The sequence below is a fragment of the Anguilla anguilla genome, chromosome 12, assembly GCF_013347855.1.
Source record: "Anguilla anguilla isolate fAngAng1 chromosome 12, fAngAng1.pri, whole genome shotgun sequence".
Classification (NCBI taxonomy): Eukaryota; Metazoa; Chordata; class Actinopteri; order Anguilliformes; family Anguillidae; genus Anguilla; species Anguilla anguilla.
The window spans coordinates 22,739,420-22,761,783 of NC_049212.1; the positions used below are offsets into that span (position 1 = coordinate 22,739,420).

Consider the following 22,364-nt stretch of genomic DNA (forward strand, 5'->3'; position numbering starts at 1 on the left):
AGTAAGCATTCAAAAGAAATATTATATGGTTTAGATTGTGTTATAAATTTTGTACATGAACTTGTATTTTGAATTATATGAGCACATTTCTGGCATCAAAATACTTGTAGAGTGACTGTGGGGGTTTGATTATTTAGCACGTTGATAGGAAAAGTGATCTTTAGTTGCCATTAAAATGTATCTCATAATAGTATCTTTTATAATATTTACTATTACTATTGTCATGGCAATGTTAATTGTAAATATGATCATTACAATTAATAATTAAAGTTATTGAAATTGTAACTGCAATCCATGTCTGACATCTGGTGTGTATCTTGTGGCTCCTGAACAGAACTAATGCTAATATAGCCCGCACCGCAGTGGAGGACATACTCTAGCTGGCTAGGTGTGTAATCTCCTTGCTGGGAAACAAAATGACTAGTCTTTGTTAATCCTTTAGAAGAGTAATGAAAGTGTAAGATAAGTAAGTACACAGATGGGAAGGGGTTTAGTGAATGTGACTCACGGTGGTTTAAAGTGGGCGGCAGTGCTCCGTTGCCTTCTGCTCGAGGGTTTCATTGTGCGCTGACACGGTTGATGAGGTTGCCGGGGAGAGCAGATTGCCTGGAAAGAAAGCGACGAGCGAGCTGCGAGTGGGATAAGAAATCCCTGCAAACCCTGCAGACCCGGCCTTGTTTCGGGGCTTTTGTCTCTGAGATGACTGTGCTGTTTATCACTGCCTGGGCCATTGTGAGGAGGGGCTCTACTAGCCCAGGAGGGTCCTTACACAGTATCTGTAATGGAGATATGTGATCCTTCCACCTCTTAAACATAATTACTGTCTCATTTAAACATTTTAAACATTGCCTTGTCTTCAGATTTAGAAAAGCTGTTTCTGTTTTTAATCATCCATGGGCTGTGCAGCAGTTTCAAGAAGTACTTTGCTTTTTCACTTCAGTGAATGGAAAAGACCTTCTACATATGGTGGCATGTTTGCTAGTTTTGTTTTCACTCAGCTGTGAGTGGTGTATTTTAATATTGGGAACAGAATACAGAATACGGAATACAGGAATACAGAAGCAGCGCTGTGTGTCTCAAGGGCAGTTAGAGGTATCGTTTAACTGAAGTGAAACCAGAAGAGAAATCAAGTAGAATATCATATCAGCATGTCAGCAACCAGTGGTTTGTCTGGAGGAAATAGACTATAAATGGAATGCTGTGCAAGAAAGGCTCAAACTGACGCCCCTAGACACAGGGGTGCTCAAAACGGTATCTTTGGAACTTATTTCTCCGTTTTGTGTTTAAAAAAAGGTAAATTCCACACTTATTTCATTAAGGTACACTGAGCCGTGATGATGGGGTGATATGGTTTGCTCTTTTTCGATTCTCACAGTGCCATTGTGATATGGTTGTGTGACCTGTATGAGTGACTGTATTTCCTTTTGGTGACTGTCAATCATCTTTGATGATGAACAGAGGGGGAGGGGCATGCTCACCTCTACTCTCTTTGGTCCTCTCATTTTGTTGTTTTCTCTAGTCTGAGAGACTCAGCCTGCTCCGTCTGCTGCACTTCCTTTTAGGTATTATCTTGTGCTTCTCAAGTTTGGGGTTTGTGTGGTTAAGTGGCTGGTAAAGGAACCTCCTCACCCTGAGGCACTCCCCCCCCCAGTAGCAGGAAGAGGTAAAGGTCTGAGCTGGTGCTACCAAATTGACGGTTTTTCTAGTATGATGATAACTTCCTCGTCTGCTTGTATGCGGCACCGCCTTCGTGCTACAGTAGTGAGGGGAAATGACTGTGAAGCTGAAATAGCCTTTCCTGTACAGTTTTGCTGTGGTTTTGGAGGCACGGTGAACAGTAGGAGGGTAACCAATGAATGGCACAGTGTTGGAGACCTGCAAGCTGGGCAGAATCCAGCTCTCATTACCCTTCTAACCCAGTTTGTGCCAACGCTCGAGCAACGTGAAAAGCACAAATGTGTAGATTTGGCTTTTTTCCACCTCTTCTGGTATTGCGGCTCATTTCACGGTAAGTTCGCCTCTAAGCGGCTTGCCTAGCAGACATTCTTATACAGAGCGACTCGCATTCATATACATGAGCTTTTATGAGATCAGCCAGAGAACCTGTTCACCCTTTGTGGCTGCTATGGTTCCACGGCCCTCCTGGGATTCGACACTGTCCCTGCGGTGACGGATCAAACGATGTCACCCGCAGTCCACGCTGCTGGAGGTTTAGTGAGGAGCGCTAAGGGTGGGCAGATGTGCCCCTGTGGCAGTATCAGAGCAGCGGCTTTGCGGGATGGGTGGTGGAGTGGGGGCCGTTGAACATGTAACGGAGTGAAGGGCCAGGCCAATTCACAAGCAACAAGTCGCAAGGCAGGTTATTACAGGCATGTGCTGGCGCAGATCCAGACGTTTCTCGATCAAGGTGTTTCTGTTTGTTTTTTTTTTCTTGGTTTTGAATTTCATAAGCGGCTGACGTACAGACGCATTCCAAGGGTCTGAGTGCGAGCTGGCATTAAGCACGGATCAGTCGGAGGCCACCTGCGGGCTGGCTCTGCTAATGAAGCCAAAATGTATTACAATCTGTCCGTCATAACTGTGGCGCTCGGACTGGGGCAATCAATGGAGCTATTCATCTGAGCGTCCTGCAAGCTAAAGTTTTATTCTTTTGTGAAATCTTTTGACTGCTGTGATTTTTAAAACAATTTCATTTTTGACCTGCGTAGGGTTATTGCGCTGTTGTTTTAGTCGTCTCAAAGCACAACGTGACTCCCGAGTCGTAATGAAGTCTGAGAAGACTGTTTGCCCTTTTGATAACACGCCGTGTGCCTCTACACCCAGGCCGGAGTACAAATAGAGGAATTTATGTAATGGAAAAGGCAAGTGAGAAGGAAGTAAAAATAAAACAACAACTAAAATAACAAATCGGAAGGAGTGGACTACTTCTTTAAAAAAAAAAAAAAAAACGCAGTCCGGAGGGTGCATCATCAACTTGTCCTGGACTAAATGCAGCCTTTGTTCTCCAGCTTTGGCCCCCTGCTCGCCCACTCTCTGCCACCATCCCCCTTTCCGAATCACTGCTGCGCTCCTGCCCGCTCCTTGGAGATCTCTCTCTGCAGTCAGCGGGAAGGGCTTGCCTTTCAGCGGTGCTGGGAAGTGCCCCCCCGAGTGGCCGGGCCTCGGGGCGGCAAGAAATGTGACACCCCGGCGGGGCGCCTCGCACTCCCGACCCGACCGCACGCTGGTTTGTTTATCCAACTGCGGAGCGCTCCGCCCCCTCCCTCTGTGACATCACCGGCCCCGCTGCAGGAATGCGATCTGAGCCTCCCTCCCCTGCCCCCACCCCATTGTTTGGGTTTGGCCGAGCGGGGCTGGAAAAAAGCCTCTCATTCCGTGGCCGAGGGTTTCAGGGGCTGCTGCCGTGCTTCTCCGCTCTGCTCTGGGACTCGCGCTGGAGTGTGTGTGCGCTCTGTCCTCCCCAGCTCTTCCCTGTCTCTGAGGAGTGTTCACCTTCCCACAGACACTGCTCCTGGGTGAGTGACTGGTGTGTGTGTGTGTGTGTGTGTGTGTGTCTGTGTCTGAACACTTCTGGAGCAGCACTGTCAGAATAAGCATAGCCTCCTCCCTCATGGGCAACTCTACTGTAAAAGTCTTTCTGGATGTGAGAAGCCATGGCTAACTCGGTGGGATTTCAGGACAAGTGTGTGCGTGGCGCCCGGCTGGATCTGGGCCGGGTCCAGGAGGTGGTCCGGTCACACTCCCAGCTGTGCACAGCGTAACTGTTTCAGAGACCAGTGTGGGTGACGAGGCGTATCTCACCAGCTTCAAGTGTTCTTTGTTTAAGGATGGCTAGAACCTTACCTTTTCAATGGGCTGCCTTGTTGGTCACACAAACCCCCCATTTTCTCTCCCAGAAATGTAACTTCTACTTCTTCTGTTCTGATGTATAATTTCAGGAACGGCTTCTATCTTGGTATTGTTGTATTTGTTGTTGCCAGTGTTGGGCAGCTACTCAGCAAATTCCACATGCTAATTCAAAATGGATCATGTCAACAGAGAGACTTTGGTTACATGTTTGCATTTTACTGTGTTGGAAACTATACGCTCCAAGTGTATCTGTTGTTGCAAGATCCAAACCACAGCTTGCATTTGGAACAGGGGCCATTTCATGCAAGTAATGCTCTGCTTTTCCAATGATGCTTGGCATGCAGGGTAATTGATAAGTTTTGGACATGGCTGGTTGGCTTGCGGTAAAGAAGTTTATGAGTTTGTTTGTGAACAAGGGGGGTGTTTTAAAATGGCTTATTTTTTTGTTTTTGGCTCTTTTGCCTGATTGAATTAGCTTCACTCATTCATCAGTAGCAGGGTTAGAAATGATCTGTAGTACGAATGAAAGTTGTGAGTGAATACTGCAGCATTATATTTGGGCCAACAGCTTCTTGGCAAGATTGTTAGCCATAACTTCTCTTCTGGCTGAAATGACCAGGACAGACATTCCTGTCTGTGTCAACTGTTGGAGAAGGATCTGGGAGCAGTCTTCCCTTCACGCCCCTGAGGAGGTGTCAACCTGTCCGCTCCTTTCACAAGGGCCATCCTCCTCGACTGCAAATCAGCGCTCCGCGTTCCAGTGACATGAGCTAATCTCGGAACGTATTGATTGCTTTTTCAGGAGATGCGCGTTTCAGTCGGCGCGATCCTTGTTTGAAAACGGTTGTTGCTGCCGCCTCGGTCTTGTTCAAATCCCATCGGAGAACTGCAATTATAAAAAGAAAGCGCAGTAATTGCAGTGAGCCCTTTCATCTCTTCGGCTGTTTCTGAGTATCTGATTTTGCTAGGGGCACACCCTTTGTTAGAAACAGATTTGGGTCTGGAAGTGATGAAGGTATTGTGCAAGAGTTCAGACCGACTCCCAATGTGTGTTGTATTATTTTAGCATTAGTCATCATATCGGCAGCAGATGTTGTGAGCAGGGGTTTCGTGTCTGAAAGGGGGATCTTGGAACTCTTCCTGCTCCATGCTCCATGCTCTTCCTGCCTGTAACATTTGGTAGAAACCAGCCAAACTTCCAGTGCTCTGTGATCCTACAGCCTGAGTGGCTTTACATCACTGCTGAATAGAAGTTTGTTTTTGGTCCTGATACATTTTCACCTGGGAAACTTGGGGCAGGGAAACTGGAGTGAGGGTGTTGAGACATGGAGATGCATGACCTCAGGCCTAATTCTGTTAAAACCAGCACCCATTGATTCTGCATGCTAATGGTGTCCATCGCTGTGCAAAGCACTGACTTTTTCTGAGGGATTTTCCAGCGAGCTGATTTTGAATCTGATTGGAGCGTTTCGTCGCTGCCTTTGTCCATGTTTGCGGAACCCTGTTTTTATTGGGTCGGCTGATTGTGAGTGAAATTACAACCGGGTGGAGAGGGCGGAGAACTGACCTTTAATTTTAATGAGGGTCTTGATTTGGGGTGAGACATCCTGAGCCTGTGGAGAAGCAGTAGGTAGTGTGAGAAAGAGTGCTGTGCATTACATGCATTTTATCCCTCAATTTTGTATCATTTTGTTCTCCTGCTCCTCCCACCCAAAAACATATGTCCAGTCTGTGCTTATTGAAACATTGAAGGGGGGGGCGGGGGGTGGTCTGTCTATGGGAGATGTCACCAGTGCTGCAGTGGAGGTGTGTGGTCTGTCATCACTGGTCTCTGGGCGCTGGGAGGCTGATCAGCCAGGAGCAGCACCCACTGCTCATCGCTGTGAGGTAACGACACAGGTGTATGTGCACACATTTCCACTACGCTGCTCAAACTGTGTCCTGGGAACTCAGCCAGGACTACACACATGTCTGCGCACATGCACACGCACACACACACACACGCATGCACACACACACAGAAGCCCCAGCTGTTTGGCCTCTGCTCCACAGTCATTACATTAGCTGTGTGGACTCAGCTGATGGAGCGCATTAATTTGGTTTCTCGTTCGTCCATTTCAGCAATTTAGATTCATTATTTTTAGCACAAAGAGAGACGTTCCTTTGCCAAGGTCTGGCTCTTTCTGGAAAAGGAGGGACGGATTCAGCTACATTTGTGCAACTGCCTGTTAGTCCATGTGAGCTTGTATGTGCATGTGTGTCTGGGCTTTTTAGTAACCCAATGAATTTGGAAAGAGGATGAATCCTGAAAGGTTATCCTGCAACAATATGTGAGATTAGACAACTGTTACACAATGATTGACTGTTGACAGTGTTGCAGTGTGATTATGGTATTACCTGAAATTTGCTCTCACAGACATAAAGGCCCTCCTGTATATTTAATCACACCTGACTGTTTGGACCTGAGCAAACAGAAGCTCTTACAACAGTGCTATTGCCACAGAGACAAGGGCTATGAGTCTGTTTCAAAGGGGGGGTGGCTTTTATCCAGCGAATTTCACGTGTTGTGGTGATGTGCATGTTCCTTTTTTGCCCCACCAATCTGGCTTAAAGAGAGGTTCGTTATTATATCACATGCTGTATTTGGTAAATGCTGCATGTTAAAGGCTTCCTTCCTGCATCTGTGGTTGAAAGGTGACTGCTGAAGCGTTGTGTAAGGTCTTGAGCCCAGTCCAGTCTCTTCTTGTGGTCTTAACAGTTGCTCAATTTTGACATGTTGATTAATTTTGCAACAAGAGTATTTGTTTATGCTTTCACTTGTGAATAGTCATGCAAACTGCCGATGAGGAAAAATGGCTTTACTGTATACAATGAAAACTTAAACTGGCAGAATTTCAGTAGATTCATATAGTCCTTTGTCTGTTTTCAGCTGTTAAGCTTTCTTCAGCAAAACTTCCTCAGTTTTAGTCAGCAGTGGACATTTTTTCAACTAAGGGTTAACTGGAGGAAGATAACTGTGACCAGATTCTGTGTAACTATAAAATACTGTTTTCTGCCTCTGTCTTTGAGAGCCCAGAATTTGAAAGACATGCTGTGCCTCTGTCTCTGCTTTAAAATATTTTTTCACCATCTGTTATGACTAATATGCTATCGCAAATCCAGTTTTAGTGTGCAGGTATGAACTGTTTCAGTTTATGATTATTTTCCCGACCTAACAGTGTTAACTTGTTCTCAATGTCCATTCTTTCAGTTTTGAAGCCTATAATGAACATACAGTATCAGTATTATCCTTGTTCAATCTTTAAAAAACTGATTGGCATTCAGGATTTAGCATCTGACAGACAGTTCAAAAGAGAGGGGCCCTCATTATGCTTCACAGAGAGGTAGTGTTGCATGTCATCAAAGTACAAGTGCAAGGATAGGTTGTTCTTGCTAATGATCTATCCTCGAGAATGAAGTGGGGCCCAAAAGAGAGCCTTGGGGAACACCACAGAAAATTGGAACAGGGCTGGACGAGGAATTTACACTGGCACACAGAACTGTCTTTCAAATGAGTATGACTTCAGCTAGGTTAAAGCAGTATCCATAACCTCAATCCTGTCTCTAAGGTAGTCAAAATAGTGCAATCAACCATATCAAAGGCTGCACGAAGGACAAATGATACCGGGGAGGAGCACTTTCAAGCATCTGCTAGGGGTGCCTGGAACATACAGTGTCTAGACATATACAGTGCGAACCACAAATAGACTGAGAGAAGAATTAGCCCATAATTCTGAATACGCTGCATTGAGTGATTAATTAGTTTTGTCAGTTTTGGTAGGGTTACACAGTATGTGTTTGAGAAATAATCATTGTAACCGATTCACAGCACCTCAGTGATAGAAATATGTGACTGTGAACAAGCTGATCTGCCACAGTGGGGAAGGAAAGCTCCTCACTTATTGCTACTGCCTTGGGGTTAGGGTTGTACAGGTAGCTTTATAGGTATCACTGTTATTATTTTTTGCCATTTCTGGCTAAATACAAAGAATAGAGATAAACCCTAGCCTAACTCTAACTGCTGATACTGCATAGAGAACTGGATATGTTAAGCATGTTATGGTTTAAAAAAATAACACACAATAACATTTCTCTGGCAAGTTGATTTAAATAGTATGAAAGTATTTGTTGGGGTCATACGTCTGTGGAAAAATTTCAATTTGTGGTAATTTGGCATTTAAGTTATGTTTTAATTAATGACTTTTTTTAAATTCATGAAATTAAGCCTGCCTATGAATTATCCAGACTAAATCTGCCTGGAGTGTTTGAATTTACGACTCCAGTAACTTGCTGTAGATTCCTGTCTTTCCCTGTTTTGCTTTCGTGTGACCTTTCGCTATGGCTTTTCATGCCCTCATTAGCTTTGTGCAATGCCTTTTTAATAGTACACAAATAACAAAATAGTTCACTTTTTGAGGCTATTCTTGTAAATGTCTAAATTTGACATTAAAGTTGTGTCATCTCTTGAAATTTATGGGATCTGAGACAAATTGGCATATAGGTTTTTTAACAAAAGATCTTTTAGAAATTTGTACTGATATGGTAGTATTATTCCATTATGCTGATTGCATTCTGAGTGATAATAAGCAGGTCATTGCTTCACAGAGGTTGCTGTTATGAAGGTTGTCAGCGTGTGTGTATGTGTGCATTTGTGTGTGCATGCATTGTGCATGCGTGTGTGATATCTGCTTGCAAACTCAAATCAAGAGGTTGCTCCCCCTATGCTTGGCTTACATTTCAGTACAGTCCTTGATTCACTTCCAAAATGCAAATATAAATCCTCCCCCTGACCCTGCAGTGCTTCACTGTCTGAGTGATCTTCCCCTTTCTGTCTACAAACACAACATGCTATATGGGAAAATACTGCATTCAGAGAGCATGCATCAGAGAGCTGCAAACGAACAGGCCATTTTAGCATTTTTTAGTCTACAAGTGTTTTTAACTTGATAGCTTTAGAATATTCTTTTCTGTGTCCATGTCCAGGACACATTGTGCACCGCTGTGTTAAGCCTAGACTAGTCTCATGTGGGTGATGTCGTAAATGTAGATGTAATTACTTTGGGGCAGGCAATATTTCTGTGCACATTTAAAGGTTATAAAATGTGCCTAGTGAAAATATAGCCCCATAAAAAGGTTTAGAGAGAGTCGCAAAATAAATGAAAAATGTGTTAATCGGACCGAAGGTGTTTAAATACAGCCCTGCTGAACAGTCCAAGTCTTCCTCTCCAATTTGGCCAGGAGGGACTTCTCCTGGCCTAACAGTCGGAGTGAACTCTGTAATGGATCTGTCTGTTCTCCTCCCCCAGGCCCTGTGCATCAACGTCCAGACCAATGATGTGCTGGAGACTCTCTCCCTTGTGTTCTGTGGAGCCAATGTGAACTGTGACACAGGAAACCCAGAATTCCCCACTCCCATTGCCCTGGCCCAGAGCTACAACCAGAAACTGCAAGTGGAGTTCCTGAGCCAGAACCGGAACGCAGGCAAGCACTCCCACCCCTGTGCCATTACATCATTCTGACATTACATTACCTCATTCTGCTGTTCAGAAATAACATAATGCAATCCTTAATTAATTCTTCTGCTGCACTGTGACATTAAGTTGCCGTTTTCCTATTACTGTGTCCAGAAGGCCATCTGGTTTTCATTTCAGGGCTTGGTGTACTTAAGCTTATTTAGCTGTCATGTTCATTGTTCATTTAGTTTATTGATTTTTAGGGAGGACTGTGAGAATGAAAACAACTGAAGTATAGTGTATGTGGCAGGAGGTAACTGTGACTGACTTACTTGACTAATTTTTTTTTAATCCCACTTCAGAGATTCCAAGGTCAGAGGTTGGAGGTCACATGGACACAGTGCACTATATGGCCCCGCCCTCCATCACGCACAATGGGTTTCTCTTCAAGACCGCCTCCATGGGACGACCAATCACGGAGCGGAAAGCCAAAGAAGGTGGGACATTCATTCAGCCAGCCAGGCTTAGCTCACCTGCATAGGAGGTGAAGGGTCTTTAAACCAATTTTACAATTTATGCTTTTTCAGAGTTCAGTCGGCGGTGGTGTACTTTGAATGATGGGCATTTTAACTATTATGAGAGTGACAAGAATTCCACCCCCAATGGAGGTCTGAAGATGAAGGAAATTGTCTGCCTAGTGGTCAATCCACCAGAGAAACACGGGTAGGCTTTTGCTTATGACATGGAGGGAAACTTTAACTGGCTGCATATTCTTACCCGTGATTGGTCTTTGTCCCTGTTCTGATTTCTAGTGTTCTCTTTGCTCTCCCACTGTAGTTATGATCACACGTTTGAGATCTACACTGACTCTGAGCGAGTGTACCTGTTTGGAACAGACAACCCAGACTCCATGAGGGAGTGGGTGAAATCCATTGCCAAGGTAACCAAGCTACCAATCCAGTACTCCTTGTTTCACTGTGATCTGAGGAAGTTAAATGTTCAGTGCTGTTTTTGTTGATGTAATGGGCAGTCATCAATATGAATCTCATCATGCTCCCTAATGATTCCATCAGTGAAATAGCCTTAAATTAGGCACTGATTTTTCTAAAGGATAACAATCAGGGATAATTTCCTTTGTATTTCCTGGGTTATTGTGGTTATTTGAACTTCCTTGCAGCTTTAAAGTGGGCGTACTGCCGTTTTTTGTACAGCTATGGCTGAGTATATATCTATGACGTAGTTTATATTGGTTTTGTCTAAAACTGATCATTATTCTATGCTCTCAAAAGTCCTTTTTCCCCTGTCAGTTATCATCCAGTGCTGTCTTTGGACTATAGTACTGCTAATAGTAAAATATTTTTAATTATTAATTTTCTACATTAACGCAACCCACCCATCTCATGCAAAATATAACTGGTTGTAATTTAAGTATTCTGTCCATTCTAATGCCTTCCAGTTGCGAATTTTTTATGTGCTCCCCTCCCCGAAACAGTCATTCATGCCGTCCAGTGCCGAGGAACTGCTGAACCGGGACTTTGAGCGGGTGGGCCGGCTGCGGTACAAGGACGGGCTGAACCTGCAGAGCCCCCGGGTGGGCTGGTTTGCCCTGGTGGGCTCTACGCTGTTCGCCTGCTTCGAGGACAGCGAGGGAGAAGAGGCCATTCACCTGCGCAAGCTGCACGAGCTCTGTGAGTGCAGGGGTATCAGCAGTGAGGGCGATGTGGGATGTCAGAAGTGAGGGCGATGTGGGATATCAGAAGTGAGGGCGATGTGGGATATCAGCAGTGAGGGCGATGTGGGATATCAGAAGTGAGGGCGATGAGGGATATCCAAAGTGAAGGCGATGAGGGATATCCGAAGTGAGGGCGATGAGGGATATCAGAAGTGAGGGCGATGAGGGATATCAGAAGTGAGGGCGATGTGGGATATCAGAAGTGAGGGCGATGAGGGAGATCAGAAGTGAGGGTGATGAGGTATATCAGGGTGGAGAGATGCGACATATCAGAGTGGACAAGGAAGTTGAGGGACCTCAGGGTAGAGGGAGAATGAGGGATATCAAGTGGAAAAGGAAGGTGAGTGATATCAGGGTGGAGTTGGGTACATCTGTATGGCATGAATCATTTCAATGCAGAGCAGCTGAAGTGTAGGTGAGTGAAGGACTGAGAGGGATGGTGCAAGGACAAGTGGGGTTAGCATTGTCTGGTGACTGCCGTCATCTTGCATTGGACCTGCTGTGTTCACCCTCTGGCTTCAAACATTTATGCTTTTAGTGCCAGCATCAGAGATAAGGGCATTTTAAATTCTGCCTCAGAGCGTTATCACCTCTAATTACTTAACAGCATCATTATGGTGAAACAATTCAGTGTATGAATTATGGAATTATGCCATAATGGAGACTAAATTCATTTATGATCCATCTGTTGTTTCTGTTGAGTAGATAATTATGCTATCAGTACATATTGTATAAGTTTATGGCATGTGTCAATGAATTAATGTAAATGTGTTAAGACCTAAGTTGTTTTTCCCCCCACAGCTATCCAACAGGAAAATGAAGTGCTTGTTTTGGTGGAGAGAGGGAGGTGAGTTCCCCTCTGATCTTTATTTACTTAAGTTAACAATAAAGCCATCTTGTGTTGTATAGTAGTGTTAGTATCTGATTTGACCTTTTTTACTGAGAGACACTGTAATGGAAGAAGGTCTTGGGAGTCAGGGAGGACAGTAATCAAAATTAGCCAATTAGAAGCCCCTTCATTAGTAAGGTGGGAGGGGCCACTGATATGCATGATAGAGTTTGGGACTCTGGGATCAGGGAAAATGTGGATAGGTAAGTGCGCAATGGTTTGAGACCTGGGGTATAGTTAAAGCGTGAGATTGAGTGATTGCACAATGAAGATAATGGCTGCAAAGAGGAATGAGAATATTGGCCATTGAAATGGGTTGAGGTATCCAGTACCATGTCCAGGTGTATGCCAAAGGGACAGACTGAGTGGTGAGAACACTGGGACTGTGAGATGTGCGCCTGGTTGTGAATGACTCCCATCCGCGCTTACAGGACCTTGTACATTGAGGGTGAGCGAAAGCTGGACTTCTTGGGCTGGTCCATGGCCATCCAGCGTGCAGCTGGGAGCTCGGGGGACACCCTGTCCCAGCAGCAATTGACGGAGGCGGACATTCCCGTCATAGTGGACCGCTGCATCGACTACATCACACAGTGCGGTAAGGAGTTGTGCGCAACACTTAAGACAAAGCACACACTATTCACAAGGCGCAAATTGCATGTTAATTGGTCATTTAAACCATAAGAACAATGTAATGCAGCGAAAAACATGGGGGGTCATTCTCTGAAGGCCAATAATAGGTTCTGCCATGTTTTTTTTTTTTCTTTACGCCTAAATGAATAATATGCACCACAGCTTCCAATGAGGATATATAATAGCCAATCAGGTCTGAGAGGGGGGAAGGAAAATTTGATCATGCCGTGTGTATCTTCTTCTGTGTGAGACCAAACTTAACTCGTGATTGGAGGAATGACCTGAAATAGCGTCTGGAGAAAGATTTCTAACGTGTGTTGGCATCCAGCGTCTAATGAACCAATTTTCCAGCAACAGGCCCTCTCTGTTCCAGAGGATCATGTGCCTCCTGTCTGTACGCTGGCACTGCAGCAACTAGGTCAGGAACAAAGGACACTGATACTCTTTTGGAATTAAAACAATAAAATATATTATCAGGAACTGATACTCTGTCGGGATTACCAGACTGCTTTCAGTGGGATCTGGTACTGTAAAAATAACATTACAGTTCATCTATAACTGATCCTCTAGGAACTAAAATGTTGTCCTTTAAGGAACTACTGACACAATTGAACGCTGTAGAAATGCAAGTTATTATGTACAGTAGAAATACAATAAAGGGGGTTGTTAGGGGACCGCTACTTCTTTCTGGAACATTCTTTTATGGAATTAAAAGGTATTTGTCTAATTGTTAATAATTGTGCATCCCTAGTAGTCTGTATTGCTGAGTGTGTGATGGAATTCAGTGGTCATGTGGTGAAATAAGAGAGAAAATGGACTTACACGTAAGACTCTCAGAGTTTCACTAATCTAATCTGATTGTGCAAATTAGCCAATCTCTTAATGGTACCTGATAAACAGTAGCTTTTAACTGCTCAAATGTATAACAGTGGTTAGAAATGAAAGTAAAAAATATCCTGGAAGATATCTATTAATCCTGTCTTGAATGTGTGACAGTGTGTATGTATTTATTAATGCGTGGGCACTTTAGGCCTGACGTCTGAAGGGATCTACCGAAAGAGTGGTGTGAACTCCAAGATCGCCGCCCTGCTGGAGACATTTCGCCGGGACGCGCGCTGCATGCGACTGAAGGAAGGAGAACACCAGGTGGACGACGTGTCAAATGTGCTGAAGAGGTTCTTCAGAGACGTGGAGGAGGGCATTTTCACCTCCCAGGCCACGCCCCACTGGCTCAGCACGACAGGTACGGACAGGCGAAGCTCTGCTCTTCCACAGCCCTGCTTTCCCATGGAGAGTAACGCCTCCATTTTTATTCCTCACAGCTATCGGGGAGCAGAGCAAAAAGATTGCACAGTACCAGTTCCTGTTCAATAGCCTACCCAGGGTCAACAAGGCCACTCTACGAGCCCTTGTTAATCACCTCTACTGGTGAGTTCTCTCTCCTTCTCTGTCAGTGCTCAAACCTTCTCCCCCTCTCATTTCCTCTCATCCCAGCCTGACTCCAACCATCATTCCATCTCTTCTTTCTATTCTTCTGTATGCTCTCCTCTTTCCATTACTCTTGTTTTCCTCTACCATTAGTATTCTCAGTTACTCAATCTCATGTTCTGCCATTTTATCACATTTTGTATGAAGCAGTGCATGGTAAATTCAAGGTATCTGAGATCCAGCTTTGGGCTTGGAGAGACATAGCTGTGTACCTCTGAAGACGTTGTCTAGATGGCCGTGCAGCCGCACACTTTCTCCTCTTATTCGAGCACACAGAACAGCCAGGGGATTTAGTCATCTCCTTCCTTTAAATGGCAAAATTATCGTACATTTGGGCACTGGTTGAAAAAAAATGCCCCGCATGACAATAGCTTTTTTCACGTGATTTACTATCATGGTATTACGTTACCTTTATGATAGTAGCCTACTATTTCATATTTGAATTTTACGGTGTACCGTCACATCCCTAACTCCTATGTGGGGGTTAAATGGGTGGAGTTCAAATCACTGGGCTCTTAAATAATGACATCATTATTTAATTTTGTTTCCTTATCAAGCCTATTTTGCATTGCAAGCATGCCACATTTACCCCATGTATGTATGTGCCCTGCACAAACATAGAGGGTGAGGTTGTGGGTAATGTTCTGGTGTCATTTCCAAAGTTTCCAATGAATGATGCAATTCAGAGTAAATGGGTGGCGTTTTTAAGAAGTTAAGACGACACTGGCACGCACCGGCCACACCCATACAATCCTGCTCTATTTTTCAATACAGATTGAATGCCTGTCTTGAAATGTGGATTATTATAGTTACTGACATTTATTTGAATAGATATTTGGTGGATGTGTAGTGGATACATCCCTCTGTGATAATTGCTTTATTTTTTTAGCCCCTTTACACTCACTTGAACTAATTAGCTTCTTTAATTAGCTCAAGGTTGTCTGAGCCCTGATCATGGGTGGAGAAAGGCTAATGAATGGTTCACAGCTCTTTGGGGGTCAACAGGGACCATGATGTGACCAAGGATGTCTTCTTGCTTCAGGTGTCTGAACTTATTTTTTTTCTTCTTCTGGCTTGCGGTAGCGTCCAGCGCTTTGCGGACATGAATCAGATGAACCTGCACAACCTGGCCATTGTTTTTGGCCCCACCCTCTTCCAGGCGGATGGCAAGGACTACAATGCTGGTCGAGTCATTGAAGAGCTGATCGAACACTATGTGGCTATATTTAATGTGAGTTTTCACCACAGGAAAAGGTTCAATAACAAAAGAAAAGCACCTTAGGATGTAATGTTGCACTTTTTTACAGAATGTTCCCTATATTCCATTCATGTTGTGAGTATTAAAAAAGGCCTTTCTGGTAGCTTCATCATGGCTGAAATGTAAAGGCCAGGAAGGTGATAAACAAAGAGTGGGATCAGTAACAATTGCTTTAAAGAAAGATGACTATAAAAGTGGATGTGTTGCCCCCTGTGCTTTGCAAAAGGTATTGCATGCTAGTAAGACGTTTCTCTGTGCTTGCTTAAGGTGAACGAACAACAGTTGAAAAAACAGCTGGATGAGATTACGGTCATCATTAAGGTGCGAGAGAACCTGAACGCCAAAGTCCCGGTGAGTGTGGGCGAGACCCTGAGTTTGCTCAACCTATTTTTATTCAGTTTTTCAGCCTCCTTTAAAACCTTGAGTTAAAGGATTGCATCAAAGCCGTATGAGAATACTATGATGTCTCATCCACAGTCCTCCAGCTCAGGAGACTTCATTTGTACTGTTTACCTGGAGGAGAAGAGGGAAACAGCTGAGCAGCATGTGAAGGTTACTTTCATTTCATCCTTTGACCTTTTTCTCTTCCCTGTGTCTGAAAAGCATTTCACTTGTCAATAACCCTCTTGTTAACTCCAGAAGCATACGTTAACTCCAGAAGCATAGTCATATCAAGACCAAACAGAACCAGTGTTTAAAATTGGATTGAGTCTTGGACCTTTCATTTTTGTGAGTGAATGGTGCCAGACCCCTCGGACATGGTGGATTGTTTCAGGTGCAATGGTGTGTGTGTGTGTGGCCGGGCCTCACGGCTGTTTTCTTTCTCGGATCTCAGATCCCTGCAACAATGACTGCAGCCGAGCTTGTTGTGGAGATTCTGGACCGACGGAAAATCTCCCTCCGAGAGAAAGACTACTGGTGCTGCTTCGAGGTGAACGAGAAGGAAGAAACAGGTAGGTCTGCTCTGGTCTGGTGAGCATAAGACAGGACGTTTGGAGGGTAGGCTCTGGAGGGTAGGTGGTGCAGTGAATATCACTGTCACCAGCAAGAAGATACTGAGTTTGAATCTCGGCTGAGGGCACTTCTGTGTGGAGTTTGCATGTTCTCCTCGTGTCCACATGGGTTTCCACCAGGTACTTCGGTTTCCTTGCACAGTCCAAAGACATGCAGTAGGCTGATCGGAGACTAAATTAACCATGGGTATGAGTGTGTGAGCAAATGGTGTGTGCGCCCTGTGATGGAGTGGCGACCTGTCCCGGGTGTATTCCTGCCCCTTGCCCACTGCATGCTGGGATAGGCTCCAGCCCCGCCCCTTCCGACACAGAACAGGAATAAACAGTCTAGAAAATGGATGGATAGACAGATGGCATGGAGGCCGCATAAAAGAGAGCACTGTAATGGAGTAGTGTTGGGTTTACGGATTCACAGTCCTAACGGTGCTGCTGTATTTTTTTCCCTCAGAACGTCCCCTGCACTATCAGGAAAAAGTCCTGCCCATCCTTCACTCACTGGGCACAGAAAGCTACCTGGTGGTACGGAAGCACTTCTCCATGGAGGCCATGCTTGTCTATCTGGGTAAGTGTGATGCAGCACGGACACAATTTGTGAGATCTGAGTCAGTCACAGAGGAAATAATTCTTGGTTAACCTTTACAAATTCCCTAATTCATAATTCTGTCTCTTGCTCTCTCCCCCTTTACACACCCACACTATCACTCACATCGACACTAAACCAAAAGCCAGCCTTTTAAAGGAAATCTGACACATTATGTGAGGGACACAGGCGTTAACCAGACCCAAGAATCAATATCTGGGGAAAGCAGGCTTATTTATCCAAGCACTGAGGTTTTCCAATCCCTTGTCACCTCCTTTCCTGCTACAAAACCAGCTCAGGGGAACACATAGAAAGCCTGTTTCCCAATGGATAAATACTTACGGTTCTCCAAACTTGTTAACCTTTACCATGCATATTCATTAAGAGCCAATAAGTCATTTGTAGCCTTTAAATGAGAGTGCATTTCTGGCATATTGGCCATGTTTGAGCTTGGCCCTGTCCTTGTCCTCTCAGCCAGCAAAGTGGACGTTTCCAAACATGGCATGATGAAGTTCCGTGAAGACCGGAACCTGCTCGGACTGGGCCTCAACACCGGCAGCTTCCACGACCGCTACTTCATCCTCACCACCACCTCCCTCAGGCTCTATAAGGAAGTGCGGGTAAGAGGCTGAAACGGTGACAAATGCTTTGCTCCAGTCTGCAAGTCCTGACGAGTGAGTAGGGTAGGGTGTGATGGGCGCTGAAGGCACGTGGACTGTGGACCTGATGTCATTTAATCTCAACGAACCTGGGACCTGCAGTCCATTAAAGCGGTATTTGTGTCCCCAGCATTCTTCCAAGTAGTAATGACCTCAAATTGTCTTACACGCAGAGTCTTCAAAAGCTGCAGAGTCCTGAGCTACTGTGTGTGAGTACACGCTTGGTGACGGTGCTGCTAGTCGGGGTGAGGGTGACGGGGTGTGTCTTTCTCTGGTTGAGCGTCTCTGGTGTGTTCTGGATCCTTCTTTTCTGCTGGATTAGTTAGTTTCCTACTTCAACATGTCGTTCACTACCAGCCTGAATGGTGGACTGTCAGGAGATGGAGCATTCTTATCCTCTAATAGGCCTTCAATGTGTGGGTGTCTTGGCCAGAATGTTTAAAATGAAATTGACAAGAAAACAAGATGAAATTTGGACTGTCATTATTGACTTTGCTTTGCTAGTGAGTGTATCATTGTCAGATATGTCGCTTTCACATTGAGAGGCTGTGTTAATAACCTGGAGCTGCCTGAACAGTGAATATGATAACCCTGAGTGTCATTTCCCAGAAATACGTACCCATGAGCCTGATTCTGAATGTCATTATCCTGAAATATGTACCCTGAGACTCTGAGATACCCTAACCGACTGGAGGTATTAATGAAGCCTTGGTCTGGACTAAGGAAACGCCTCAGGCTGTCCCTGCAAGTGATTTGGTTCAGGACTCTTCTCTCCACTGTCCCCACAGAGCAACAGGCCAGAGAAGGAGTGGCCAGTCAAGTGCCTGAGGGTCTACCAGGGCATCAAGAAGAAGCTGCGCCCTCCCACATGGTGAGGAACATCTACCCACCGTTCGTGTGGGACTAGAACAGTGGTCCTGTTCTCTTCCCTGAGAGTCACAGTGGCTCAGTGCTCCGTAACTTTGGGCCCCTTGGGCCATAGTGCCTGAAGGGCCAGTAAAATGTGGTCCTCGTGGGCCATAGCGTCTTCAGAGCTACTCAGGGATATGCTCTCTGAGGGACAAAGTGTCTACTGGGATATCCTGACCTGCTCCTAGCAGGGCACCATTTCTGAAACTCAGCCATGATTTTTTGCTCTATAACACCATTCTCACGAATTCAGATTTATGGTTAAAGGGACTTTGTGAAGATGTGTGAATTGAATTGTGAAGCCTTGATGGAAATGAAACGCTGCAGGCACACTATGACCCCTACAAGCCAGGCTTTAGTGCTCCTGACCGGGGCTTCTGTGCGATATAAGAAGGTTTTGCTGTCTATTTGATTTCCGCATTTCTGCTTGCCTGTAAAATTGTGAAGACTGGCACTAGAGGGCAATATAATGCAATGAAATATGAATGCTCCTTTTTTAAAATACTATATGTTATAGACTTATAGATCCAGTCTCTCCCAAGAACCTGTGATAGTGACATCTACCATCAAAGACAACAGATATTTATGACCAGTTTATATTTTGTTTTTCCTTAAATACACTTCATTAACCTAAGTGGATAATGGCTTAATGGATCCAGTTAAATAGTCACTAATTGCCCAAGCTGATGGTAATTTTAGCTTTTGAATGGGGAGGGGGCACTGTACCATGTTAATGATGTCGTTTTTCTTTTAGCTGGGGGCTGACTGTGATTTACGAAAACGAGAAACACGAAAAGCACGAGAGGCAGCAATGGTGAGTTTAAATTATTCCTCAGATGTTTTTTTTGTGGGGAGAGGGGTATTATTTTTCTTTTTAATTATTTTGAATAGTTTATTTGGTTAACAGATGGGTGACAGTAGTTTTGCATACTGATTTTTGCAGATGGACAGTCGCTAATAATCTGACCAGATGTCTTCTTTTTCTCTGGCTTTTTTGTGGACTGGAAATATTCATCCAGGCCAGATTTCTAAATTTCTAAATTCCTAAAAAAGTATGCCTTGGTTTTGCTCGTCCCATAGGCCATATATAAACAAACGAATATTCTTGTATTATGTTGATGCCCGCCCACCCTGTCCTTTTTTTGACATACAAATATATGGTCACCCTAATCACTAAAGCAATTTGATTAAGTACGCTAGCTTGTTCAGGGGTGTAAAGAGTTAAGGTCCACAATGGAAATAAGCTATTAGCTTTATTGTGTCGATCCTTGATAATTAAAAAATGATTAATGTTCAGATTAATGTTTTTTTATTTTTTTTAAATATTGAATAAAATCAATCAATCGATCGATCAGTCCACTCGGATCTTGAACTGTTGTTCACTATTCTATTCTCAAACTACTACACTGCAGTACCTTGTATTGCATTTTCCTACATCCAGATGCTTTTATAAGTACTTGAGCAAATGATGCACCGCTTAAGATCATGTGGAGGCTATATAAAATATTTATGTCTGAGTGTTTTGAGTTTCGGGCTGACTGCCTGCTGATGTTGTCAGGTAATTACAGCAGTGTCGTGCCCGTATGTTGTTGATGACTCAGCCGCTTGCAGACCTGCGGAGGTGACCTCAAGGCACCTGCAATCTTTATGTACTAGCTTGTTTGAATTTAGTGACAAGAACTGTGACCTCCTTATGATGGGAAAGTTCCCATTATCTTTTGGGGAATTGGAATGCTGTCATGCATGGTAACTCTTGCCTAACAACCTCAGAGGAGTTTAAAGGTCATCGGAACCTGAAGCATACACTTCCCCTTCCCCCTCGTACACACAAACATCGTTCTCCACTCTGCTGTAATACCGTGTCTCTCAGCCTCCCCCTCACCGCCCCCATCCCTGGAGGGTTGCCAGCTCTCACTCTCTCATCCCCCTCTTTGGGGAGCGCCGTGACAGTGACGGTAAAGTGGGGAGAATAGGTCAGTGCGGAGTTTAGCGGGTGGTATTTGAGTGATGTGTGCAGCGCAGACAGAAAGTGGCAGAGTTCCAGCTGGGGCTCGGGGTTTTCTGGGAGAAGGAGCACAGGGTGGTGGGGGAGGGGCCAGGAAGCCCCCGGGAAGAGACTGAGGAGGGAAAGCGGGATTCTCTCGAGGAGGATAGGCAGGGCCAGCACAAAGAAAAATCCAGCTGTGACAGAGAGATGGCAACCCCCTGAACGACCATGTCTTTGGGGAAACGATCAGTCTCACTGTACATAGAACCATATTTACATAGAACCATCAGAGGTGCCTTAATGTCACAGGAGAATAAAGAAGCTTTTTCACCCTCTTTTTCAGAGTTTGAGATGCTTTATCGTCTATTTTGAATGCATGCCCATTAGTCATAAATTAAACCTGGCTGGGATGTCAGGTGGCTGACTTGCTATTAATCATTTAGCAAGGACTCAGGAAAGAGGAAATCTTGCTAGTAAAAGTAGTTTCATCTTATGGTTTGTGTTCACGCTGAGTTCCAGGTAATGAATACCCGCCAGACATCTTTATGTCCATCTAAATCCACACACGGCTTTTGGGATCTGTAGAATCAGGCACCCAGATGACTCGCAATTTCTACAGACTGTAAATATACAGATGGTTAGCATTCTTAGTTGCGAGGATATGTAAAGACACATCATTCAGTTTTGCTCGATCATTCAGTTGCCGGCAGGACATTGTGTGGTGCCTTTCAGTCTGGTTATTTGTGGGAAGCAAACTCTGTCTCACATGGGTGAGACAGGCAAACGACACGGATGTGTGGAATCTCTGCAATCGCTCATGTGCTCTGACAACTGAACTCAACTGAATTTCTGTGCTGAGAGACATTTAGCTACACTGATGCTCAAGATTTTTTGAAGAAACAACAGCAAATGGACAGGAAGTGTTGAGGTGTAAATATGTAGCTGTGGGTGGAATATGCATTCATATATCGAGACTGTGGTTTCTCATAAGTACTGATAGGCCCATTCGCTGTGTAGCCCCTTCAGCGAGGAAATGTTGGTTCATACAGTTGGGTGCATTATGGGATTGCTGAGTCAGAGGCCATGAGAAGAGTTTGCGGCCCCTGATAATGGTTTTTCGGCTTCTGCTGAAAGGCTGAACGCAGCAAGGCAGTAGTCAGAAGATGAATCTCTGTTGCTGGTGCGCCCTGTCACCTCTCACTATAGAGAGAGTCAACTCCCTCGCGTGTTCCGGAAAACACCAGCCTGACCGTCGCTCACAGTCTGCACTTTAATGATTAACTCCACTAGTCTGGAGCGGCCGTTTCTCCTGTGGACAGGTGAGACCCGCGGGTTTAAACGCAGAATTTAGCCGAGGCTTGTCTGCGCGCTCGGCGAGCGCTGCTGGGGACGCGTGACGGAGGGGAGGGGGGCAGGTGCGAAGCCAGCGAGCGCTGACGGCCGTCGAGCGACCTGGGCAGCGTGGGCGACCTGGCAGCGTGGGCGACCTGGGCAGCGTGGGCGCAGCCGTCCGTTTCGGACCGGATACGGGCGACGGGTGACAGGTCAAAGCGGCTGCGGTGCGTTTGCTTTCGCCCTGGCACAGCACGCCTGCGGTTTGTTTTCATTCAGACCCTTTCTGGGTTTGTCAGTAGTTTGTTTGCCAGACTTGCTTTGTGCTTCTGTCCATTAAATCCTGTGGGGGGATGGCACTGCGCTGTGGGGAACAGTCCTTTCAACTCTGCATTACTCCGAGGAAACAGGCCTCAGTCCAGTAAATGGCTGTCTCCTGTAATGATCGGTGTGCATTAGATTTCAGTCTAACAGGATCCGTGTGACAGGCAATCACCTCACTGCAGAAGGCTGAAGTCATTATTCCTGAAAGAAAGTTTACACTGC

General features: G+C 45.0%; 1 protein-coding gene across 8 annotated transcripts in view; it reads left to right on the forward strand.

The window, feature by feature from the left end:
• Positions 1 to 22,364, forward strand: part of LOC118209036 (arf-GAP with Rho-GAP domain, ANK repeat and PH domain-containing protein 1-like) — a 66,269-nt gene that overhangs the window by 39,675 nt on the left and 4,230 nt on the right. For 7 of the 8 annotated variants that reach the window (XR_004761666.1, XR_004761668.1, XR_004761665.1 and 4 more), the window contains 18 exons: positions 9,195 to 9,369; positions 9,704 to 9,838; positions 9,929 to 10,064; positions 10,179 to 10,281; positions 10,834 to 11,029; positions 11,875 to 11,920; positions 12,394 to 12,557; positions 13,623 to 13,835; positions 13,915 to 14,020; positions 15,164 to 15,311; positions 15,606 to 15,689; positions 15,816 to 15,890; positions 16,174 to 16,291; positions 16,800 to 16,913; positions 17,406 to 17,551; positions 17,764 to 17,799; positions 18,379 to 18,461; positions 19,254 to 19,313. Coding sequence is in view for 2 of the 8 variants with exons in the window: in XM_035384141.1 (XP_035240032.1) it covers positions 9,195 to 9,369; positions 9,704 to 9,838; positions 9,929 to 10,064; positions 10,179 to 10,281; positions 10,834 to 11,029; positions 11,875 to 11,920; positions 12,394 to 12,557; positions 13,623 to 13,835; positions 13,915 to 14,020; positions 15,164 to 15,311; positions 15,606 to 15,689; positions 15,816 to 15,890; positions 16,174 to 16,291; positions 16,800 to 16,913; positions 17,406 to 17,551; positions 17,764 to 17,799; positions 18,379 to 18,461; positions 19,254 to 19,313 (2,138 nt within the window). In the remaining 6 variants the exon portion in view is untranslated. The remainder of the gene's footprint in view (positions 1 to 9,194; positions 9,370 to 9,703; positions 9,839 to 9,928; positions 10,065 to 10,178; positions 10,282 to 10,833; positions 11,030 to 11,874; positions 11,921 to 12,393; positions 12,558 to 13,622; positions 13,836 to 13,914; positions 14,021 to 15,163; positions 15,312 to 15,605; positions 15,690 to 15,815; positions 15,891 to 16,173; positions 16,292 to 16,799; positions 16,914 to 17,405; positions 17,552 to 17,763; positions 17,800 to 18,378; positions 18,462 to 19,253; positions 19,314 to 22,364) is intronic. The other variant, XR_004761669.1, reaches the window with a different exon arrangement.